The sequence below is a fragment of the Pelophylax lessonae genome, assembly GCF_965119305.1.
Source record: "Pelophylax lessonae genome assembly, chromosome: 5".
Lineage (NCBI taxonomy): Eukaryota > Metazoa > Chordata > Amphibia > Anura > Ranidae > Pelophylax > Pelophylax lessonae.
Window position 1 is genome coordinate 384,069,569 of NC_138772.1, and position 10,257 is coordinate 384,079,825.

The 10,257-nt window shown below is 38.5% G+C and overlaps 1 protein-coding gene across 1 annotated transcript in view; it reads left to right on the forward strand.

The window, feature by feature from the left end:
- APCDD1 (APC down-regulated 1) overlaps positions 1 to 8,985 on the forward strand; it is a 78,941-nt gene extending 69,956 nt beyond the window's left edge. The window contains exons 4-5 of the mRNA XM_082258519.1: positions 7,105 to 7,426; positions 7,951 to 8,985. Coding sequence (XP_082114645.1) covers positions 7,105 to 7,426; positions 7,951 to 8,399 — 771 coding nt within the window. The 3' untranslated portion in view covers positions 8,400 to 8,985. The remainder of the gene's footprint in view (positions 1 to 7,104; positions 7,427 to 7,950) is intronic.
- Positions 8,986 to 10,257: the final 1,272 nt, after the last annotated feature.

A 10,257-nucleotide genomic window follows, 5' to 3' on the forward strand; every position in this document is an offset into this window, starting at 1 on the left:
ATTCTTTTATGGAGTAAACTTTTAAGAGTGTAAATAAATTCGTCTGAGTTTTAAAATGTGTTATGATTTGCTTCATAGGGCCCCTAAAATACTCCATTCAAAAGATCATTATAAACGTCTTCCATTGTTATAGTTGGGTAGTTTTAAGCACACCCAGCCCTGTGTTTGCCTCAATGAAAGTATACTTAATGGAAGAAAGCCTTGACTTTGTTCTCTCTTCCTCCAACTGGATGGATATTGTCTATTGCGGATACAGGATATCCTCAACAATATTATTTTCATTACATAAGATCAAAAGCCCTAATACTAGCACTGCTTTATTTAAATCACATTTATATTATCCGTTGCTGCCAACAAAATTGTAATTTTCTGCTAGTCACACAAAGACATTTTTGAATTGCTTTGAGTAAACCAGCCAACAGATACAGATTCAACCTGTTTAACTGGTTTAGCATGTAATATTTCATACTAAATTGTGTACAAAGCTGACCTCTTCAGTTCAACAGCACGTGTCACAGATATTCCAGCAAATACTATGCACAGAATGCACAGAGAAGCAAAGAAAATTTCTTGTTAAGAGGCCTGTATATCCAGGGCATCTTGGCCCTTCTTAACTATTTAAGTATTTAAGGGGTTGCTAAAATTAACCTTAATAGCCTAATTAGCTGAGCTTTTCCCCAAGCCTAATCTAATAGGTCTGGTTGTCTCAATTTGGCATAGGCCTTATTAGTAGAAGAGATATGCCCCTCTTGATGACTGGTGTTGAAATAAAGTACTGTAAGGGGAACTGATGACTGATGGAAAGTGTATTAGAAAGCAGGATCCAAAGACATTAGCAGCACATAAGTGGGAGGCAGCAGCAGACAACAGGAAAGATGTAGTGGGTCATGACTGTCATATGACAGCACGATCATAAGCGCTTAAGTGGTATCCCCCACTGGGTAAAGGTGTAACTGGTCCAACCCAATAGATGTCTTTTCCTCCATTATGGGTCATGCAAGGAAGAAAGAGATCTCTGAAGATGTCTGCGTGCTGATGAAACGCGTAAGTTGTAACACACGTAGTGTCGTCACATGGGAGCCGAGTGGAACGCAAACCGGAAGGTACACGCTCATAGCTGTAGTACCCTGTCCCGCTCTAGCTCACCCATTTTACCGTGACGGTCACGCACTTTCTTTATTGCTTTATATGATTTTATGGAATTTATGCCACCAATTTTATGTATACCCTAAGTGGGAAATACATTTTTATTATTCAAAATACTACACTATCTGGAGTTTTGTTTCCTTGCATGACCCATATTGGAGGAAAAGACATTTATCGGATTAGACCCGTTACACCTTTACCCAGTGGGTGATACCACTTAAGCGCTTATGGTCGTGCTGTCATTGACAGTCATGACCCCCCACATCTGGTGAGTGATTTCATCTTTTCACGCGTGGGCCATGTACCACAGGAGGAAGTCAGCTTAATTGTAAGCTAAAGGGGATTAGCATCTTATTTTCAAGCACCTGCACTTTAAATATAAAGACTGTGTTTTAAAACATTGGTTTTGGACATTTGCAAAGACTGTTCGCTGATTCACTTTATGTGCACTGAGCACTTTTGTTTTGGTACAATATATTGAACTTATTGCACTTGATATATATTTATATATTCATTTTTTTTGTATACTCACGTGAGTATATTTATTTATAATGTATTAGTGATTTAATTAATTATTGCACAATAGATATTTGTTGCACATACCCATTGATTTAATAAACATGTGCACTTACGGCACAATTTAAATTATAATTATTTTGGTTTATTAATACTTGGGCAAGCGCTGAGGCTGGTTACTCTACTAGAGGCCATTTTTATCCATTTACTAATTTACTCTTCAGCTGCTGTAAATCTTAAAATTGACAGTTAGGCCTTCATATCCAGTGGCGCAAGGGCTATACCCTCTCTAGGTATAACACTTACATACAGACAACAGGAAAACTGAAAAAAAAAAAAAACGATTTGCGGAATTAATGGTTTATAAGCAAGGAGATCCTTGCACTGCAGGTACTTAGGTACAGCTTCCTCTCCAGCAAGACCACAGAAAAACAATGAGTATCAAGTAATGCCCCCATCAACTGTCACTACAGAACAAAGGAAGACATTGCAAGTCTTCCAAGAGTAGCAGATCTAAGAAAGCAAGAATGGGTAAGACCACAGAGCATAGGCACTGTTACATGTGAAGAAGTGTACTGTAACTTTTCAGAAGTAATTCAAGGTATTCAATATCAAGGGAGCTGCCACAATTAATCTTACAAGATACTCTATATATGACATCAGTTCTTCCCTTTTTGAGTATACGTCATGTTTTAAACCATGTTAACAGATGGTGCACAGTTCTTCTACACCACCATTACACACTTTGAGACACTAAACTAATATTAACACAAATGTAAAAACCAACAATCACAATTTTTTTAATAAAAAAATCTTGTTAAAAGTACCTTGAAGTCTAACTTTAGGCTTGCCAGATAGCAGTAGAAACCTAAAAGAGTTTCTAACTCTTCCCTCCCATCCCTTCCATTAGATCAATTGAATTGGAAATCAGAGCTTGCTAGCAAGGAAAGGAACATACACTTGAAAGAAATTCTGCCTGCTCTTTGGCTGCTTCTGCCCCATTGCAGAAATGTTGCATCAATTGAAGAGTCTCCTCTTCTAAGCCCAGAGGGGGCAGACAGCAATATAAACCTCTGTCAACCTCTGTCTGTCAGTTCAAACCCTTCCCCACTCTGTCAAAAATTTGAAAAAAGATTTCCTCAAGTTGGGATTTAATATAAATTGGTCACCTGATTTTAGACCAATTTCACTCCAGATGCTTTAATACATCTCTGTATGTTTGAAGTTATCTACTGCATTTAGCCCCCAGTTCTGTTTACTTGAATGGGAACTCGCAGATCAATTAATGAATGATGATAAATAATTATGAGCAAATTTTTAAATGGCTTTCAGGAAAACTCCTTAATGTTATCCTTCATTTTTTAAATGCAATTTTGTGTGCTGAAAATGCAGTCTAGCATAACAGGGCTGTTAAACAGATGTATATTATAATATGTATGTGTATAAAGTATGTATTAAAAAATGCTAGGCTATGTTGAACAGGGGAAGTTATACTTTCATTCCAAGCAAAAGTCAGTGTCTCGGATTTATGAAATATGTAGTGCTGTAAAAAGTGATACATGTGACAGCAGTGTAGAGATACAGATCTCTGCAGACAAACATTTCCTTTATGGAAAAGCAGCACAATATTCTAATCAAGATCAAAGGGGGCTTTGATATAACATCAAACACAGCCTTTTCCTTAATCTTAACCTTTCCTGCGCCGGAGTGCCCTAGCAAAGATTTGCCAGTCTAAGGATACTGGGCAGAGACAGCAAAACCATTTAGCAACTGCATCTAAATGTGATTTTGTAGGGTCATAAAGGACTCCAAGCAAATATGCAAAATCCTAAGTAATATAGTTATGTATTCATTATGTGAAAAAAAATATTTTTAATTGCAACTAGTGTTAGTACTCAAATCTGTCTTGAGAACAACCTGCTGTAATGTCCTGTGAACAAAAAGTGCAGCACTAAAAAAATCTAAAATAATAATGAGTGTCCAAATGAGTGCTATAACGTAATATACATATAGCGAGAACAATAACCACATATCAAACTATAATGAGGCTAGTCCATCTGCTAAGGATCCAGTCAAAGAAATTGTAAGTCCTTGGAGAAGCGTGTCATTCAAACGCAATAATGAATATAGGGAGAAGAAGATATTCTGATTAAGTAGGTTAAATGAAAAGCCACCAGTGCACTTCTTATAGATAAAGTCAACTCAAATAGCTCCCCTCCACTGTGCCTATGCACTCACCAGACATTTGATAATTCGGGTAAATACAGTGCATCTGCATACCTACCAACTTTCATAAGGGCATATTTTTAGTACTAATACTTTTAGTACTGCCTCCATGGCCCGCTTCCACTTAGACTATGTTAGCATTTATGCAGATTGCCATGTATTTACAGGCTTCTAAGCAGGTCAGTATTAGCAAAACGGTGGTACTAAAATAAATATGCTAATTCATGGAAGAAAAAAATATTTGAGAACAAAAATGTGGGAGCCACCATTGCTGCCTTTTTTTAGGGGGAAGTTTTGGGATGTCATCCTGGTCCTAACTTCTCTTTTTACCAAGTCACTGACCTGGAAGAAGCATGTGGCTAGCCAAGTCTAACAAGGCTTTCTGAGCGGCATACTTGTTCCAGGTCATTAACCATATAAATAGTGAAGCCAGGGTGAAATTTTTAAAAATAAAGTGAGCAATGACAGGGCCTTTATTCCTAACTCCGAGGTTTATTTTAAAGTTCAATAAATTTACTAAATTTATTTTAAAGTAAAACTGTCATGGGGGAAATATGGAGGCTATCATTGCAATCCTCTCATTCTAAAACTGCTAGTTGTCTGGGTGTCATACTGACCCTCGTTTCAGTACTTTGAGTCATTGTCCAGGTATAAACATGCCGATAAGCACTTTTGACTCCATACTTGTTTAGGACACTGATTTACAGTATCAAAGGAAGACAGGATAACAGCTGCACTACTAGATTATTAAAAGAAGGTCGGCAATAGCAACCCAGCATCTCTTTTATGACAAGTTTCTTTTAAAGCGGTTGTAAACTGCTGCACGTTTTTGTTTTTTTTTTACTTGCAAGGCAAAGGCATAATGTGCTAGTATGCATCGCATACGTTTAGGAGATATTTACATGACCTATAGGTAAGCCTTATTATAGGCTTACCCATGAGTAAAATTTAAAGATGGAAGTTTATTTCCTCTTTAAAGGATCCTTGGCTTTACCTATGTAGAGGACAGAAACAGGTCCACTTTAATCCACCCCTTCCTAGCTGCATATACTCACCTTTCCTTCACTGTCCCACCACACTACCACAATAAGCTGAAGCAATAAAAATAAACCCTTTCTTTCTTTCTAGTTTAGTCTAGTTGGAGCCCAATCTGGGCTAAGGACTCTCCTCACCCCAATGTAACAGTGGTCGGCCAGTCACCAAGCACCAACTCTGTCACATAAGAGAAAGGGGACTTAGTCACATACTCCTTCATACTTAGAACTACTAGGTGTGCTCTTCACTCGTGGAAGCTGAAGGTAGCCGTAGGTGAAGGTGCTCATAGCAATCAGATTTCTTCCTGTTTCTAAATTTGGCCAGCTTCTTTTTGTTGCTTTGTGCAGCATTGTGACTTTTCTTTTTTAATAGCACTAGAATTTAAGAAATGTAATCTTATACAGCAGAAGTCTCCAAACTTTCTAAACAAAGGGGCAGTGTACAATCCTTCAAACTTAACAAGGGCCGGATTGTGGCCAGTGGGAGTAGAAAATGTCCTGGCGTCGATAACAGTGCCCCTTCATTGTCAGCCATGAGATCAATAGTACCCCGATATTGGTGTCAGTAGGTGGAATATTGTCCCATCATTGGTCTAAGTGGGAAGAATAATGTCCTAGCATTGGTGTTAGTAGAAGTTATGCCCCACTGTTGGTGTGATTGGAAGGAATTATACCCCATTTTTAACGTCAGTGGGAGAAATAATACCCAAGGGCCGGATAAAAGCAAGCAAAGGGTCTCATCCGTCCCCCGAGCCACAGTTTGGAGACCACTGATATATAGGTTAAACTAGCATACAGTTAAGAGCAATATAAACCACCTTTGTTAATTAAGTTTTTTTCATGCAAATCTAAAAGAGGACTAGTTCAATAAAGGGACCAATGGATTTGGGTCTAAAGGAGGGATTGCCCCTTCAAAAGAGAGATTTTTGGAAGCATACATTTATATTGTGTTGCTAGAAGTGGCTTCTTTATTGATCCATAATAAGAATTGCACAAGAGATGAGCATAGACTAGAGGGGTTCCACACACACAGGCTGTGTGTGCGTGAAACATGTGAAAAGTGTCTGCTCATCTCCTTTGCAATTGGTTTATGAATCAATAAAGAATCCAGATTACCCAAACAGCTTTGCCGGTTATAGAGACAGTTAACTGCTATAGTATAGTCATTTAAAATGGAACAGTCTTTGCTGTGTTGACTGGCAGAAGACACTGTGCAAGTCTGTTCTTCTATAAAAGCTTCTACCTGTCTGTCAGCACTTGTTTTTCTAAAAGTGTACACTGACCCACTCATGCACAGCTTAGTGTACAGTCTCAGCACAATTATGTGCAGAGACAAAGTAACTCCCATGCGCATGTTTAGGAGTTATATCATCTGAGCCCAGCTATGTCATTGTCCACCTACAGGCAGGGAGAAGAAAAGTGTCAAAACTGTATTCCCTTCAAAGAGAAGTAATTAGATCAAAGCATATTTATGTGTTAGAATGGCCAGGCCAAAGTCCAGACCTAAATGTAATTGAGAATCTGTGGCAAGACTTGAAAATTGCTGTTCACAGACACTCTCCATCCAATCTGACAGAGCTTGAGCTATTTTTCAAAGAAGAATGGGCAAAGATTTTCACTCTTCATATGTGCAAAGCTGGTAGAGACATATTCAAAAAGACTTGCAGCTGTAATTGCAGGGAAAGGTGGTTCTACAAAGTATTGACTTAGGCGGGCTGAATACAAATGCAAACCACACTTTTCACATATCTATTTGTAAAAAAATTTTGAAAACCATTTATCATTTTCCTTCCACTTCACAATTATGTGCCACTTTGTGTTGGTCTATGACATAAAATCCCAGTAAAATTAATCTATGTTTTTGGTTGTAATATGACAAAATGTGTAAATTTTTAAGGTGTATAAATACTCTTTCAAGGCACTGTATCCTTTAACTGCAACAAAGTGGTGTCATCCTGCTGTGTGACAAAGTATGTAATTCTCATGACTGAATGGGCAAAATGAAACACCTTTGGCTGCTAAAACAACATATATATTTCATCTATGTATTTGGATGTTTGACTGTAATTCAGCTTTGAGATTTGTAATTCAAAACAATGACCATATCCCTAAACACAGTTACTGTAATTAGTATGTGGCAAACTATATTTTATGCTCTGATTTCTTTATACTTCTTTTTCAGAACCATGATCAATCATGCATCGCCTGCAGAGTCATATTTCGATCTGATGAACACCATCCTCCAATCTTACCTCCCAAAGCTGACCTAACTATTGGATTGAATGGAGAATGGGTGAGCCAGCGCTGTGAGGTCCGACCAGAAGTACTCTTCCTTACCAGACACTTTATCTTCCATGATAAAAACAATACCTGGGAAGGATATTACTACCACTACTCAGATCCTATCTGCAAACATCCTTCCTTTACTATCTATGCCAAGGGGCGCTACAGCAGAGGAATGACGTCAACAAAGGTCATGGGAGGGACTGAATTTGTCTTCAAAGGTAAGACATGGTAGTTTAACTGTATCTCTGCAACGATTTATCCCCTGAAGAAACCCAAAGGGTGAAACACGTTAAGATTTTGCCACCACTATATCGTCTTGAAAACAAGGATCATATGAAATGGGTTATGAGTATAAATGTTTTTATGTGGCCTTTACATTTTAACCTATTTTTGAATAAATAATTATTTTTTTTAATGAAATATTGTTGTTCAGTATGATGCGCCTGAAAAGTCCCAATACCACTTTTTCCAGTTTTGTCTAATTATAAGGGATGTGGTGCTATAACCTAATGGCGATTCACCCACATTTTTTTTCCAGCTTTCGCAGCTATCTTCTGTGACCTACAAAACGATTTTATAGGGATGAGGAGATCAGGAGGTTTTTGTATTTCAAAACAGTAATACAGGCTAAAGTGACCTTGCTGCTCCCCCATAAATACAGTATCTTTAGTGTTGATCCTCTAGGACAGAAACTTTTCTTTCAGGTTCAAATATTTTATCTTTTTTTTTTTTTTTTTTACAGTAAATCATATGAAGGTGACTCCAATGGACTATGCCACAGCTTCTCTACTCAACGTTTTCAATGGTAACGAGTGTGGGGCAGAAGGTTCCTGGAAAGTAGGTGTGGAGCAAGATGTTACTCATACAAATGGCTGTGTGGCTTTGGGAATAAGACTTCCACACACTGAATATGAGCTATTTAGGATGGAGCAAGACTCCAGAGGAAGGTATTTACTTTTCAATGGCCAAAGACCAAGTGATGGCTCTAGTCCAGATAGACCTGAAAAGAGAGCAACATCCTACCAAGTGCCACTTGTGCAGTGTGCCTCTTCACCACTTAGACTGGAAGAGGCAATTGATGGAGCCCAGAGACTCGGATCAGGAACGCACCTACTTGCATCATCCACATTCATTTGTTTTCCTTTACCATATTTGTGTTTATTTGTACTACTTTATTTTTGGACCAGCTGAAATAACTTAAGAAGAAGTGCCCTTTGTATTTTAATTTAATGGGACCAAGGACCTCTTATTTCATTGAAGAAATTATACTTGATGCACTTGGTTGGATGCCCAAGAAATGGTGCCCTGGCTATCATACCTTACCCTATCTCCTTCTAAATCTCCAACTGACATTTGCCCTTAACCTAACCTGACCTTGCCTTATTTGGTTGCACAACAGTAATTGCACTTTATGTCAGCTGACAATTTTCTGTTAATATATTGATGAGAAAATAAGTAGTTTACAGCCACTGATGTACACATCTAGTCTGTGCCATATTGCTGTTGTGACATAACTATGCTCCATATTGCTTACCAAATTCCTAACAGTGTTGAAAAATCAGGATGGATTTTGTACAGTATTGTGCCTCTAAGCTAAAGACTGATGTTTTTTATGAACTGGCTCCATTGTTGTCCAAGGGGGTATCCGTCATATAGTCCCTTCATCATCAAATGGGTCGGAATATTTGCTGTATATATCTTTATAATGTACATATATGTATATGAAAGATGCATTGATTTATATTGACGTATTACACATTTTACACCAAAGAATAAAGAGTTGAGAATTTCTGGGTAAATGTTGTGTCAATGGTACATAAATTGTGGTGAAAAACTCAGGGGACAGTAATAAATCCCCGACTCGCTCTAGCCTTTCTCTACTTTACTAAAAAAAAAATATGTTTTTACATTTCTGTCTGTGTTGCTGTTGGACAAATTCCCTGACATACTGTCTGCCTGAAACCATGATTACCATGACAAGGAAGGGAAATCTCTATAATGGAGACTCAAATAGCACTAGAAATCTCACTGAAAATAAAAAAATGGCTAAACATTGAGCAGTACAGCCAATCACAATTCAACTTTCTCCGTAGGCTGACGATTGGTTGGTTACTGCATACTGCCTTACACAATAAGCCTGCTTCTGCAGATTTTACATTGTAGTTGTTCCACACTCATAAATCACCAACCTCACAGAAATCACCTGTACACCCGTGCAAGGAAGGACAATGATGGGTATGGCTAGGGACCTAAAGTAAACCCGCACTGAGAGAAAATTGGAGGCTGCCACTGCTGACCTGCTCAGTTGCTTGCGTGCCACCGACTTTAACACTTTGAGACACTGATCTAGAAAAAGCACTGGGATTAGGGTTATAAGTCAGCGCAAGGCCAAAAATCCTACTCTTCATTCCTAGGAATGAAGAGTGGCTAAGTTCACACCTATGCGCTTGGTGGTGGTCGTGTTTGCAGGGGAAAACTCTTTAAAATTGAAGCCGTGGTGCAAAGGCAACATGCCATTTCCGGAACAGGAAAACATGCTGCATTTTCAGATGCATGAGGCGGCCATTAGGATTTAATGACAGCCCTGTGTGTCTTCTAAATAGCAGTGCAGGTTGCCTACAGGTGCAGGAATGCATGCGATCTAGATATTCCTGCAGCTGCATATACCTGAAAACTGGCAAACTGGCTAATTGTCACTCTGTGGTACCCCTGTTTGTTCAAAACAAGCTGGTTGTTAGACCTGCTTCTGTCCAACAGTTCTGCTGGAAAACCAGCATTTGATCAGCGTTTGCTGCCAGTGGCTGCAGCGTTGATCTGTGAATTCTGGCAGGGAGGAGCCCCTGCTGAAAAAAATAGTAACGCAGGGGAGATCCCTGCATCCACATTGCTTGTGTGGATGCACTGGTTGAATGAAAAAAAAAAAAACTGCCTGTGTCTACACAGCTTTAAAAAGGACATTGGATGTAATAAAGTCATTACATCCATTTAGGCCATCGGAAGTTACGCTTTTTTTTTTTTTTTAGGCGCAAAGAATATTTATTTCTATCCA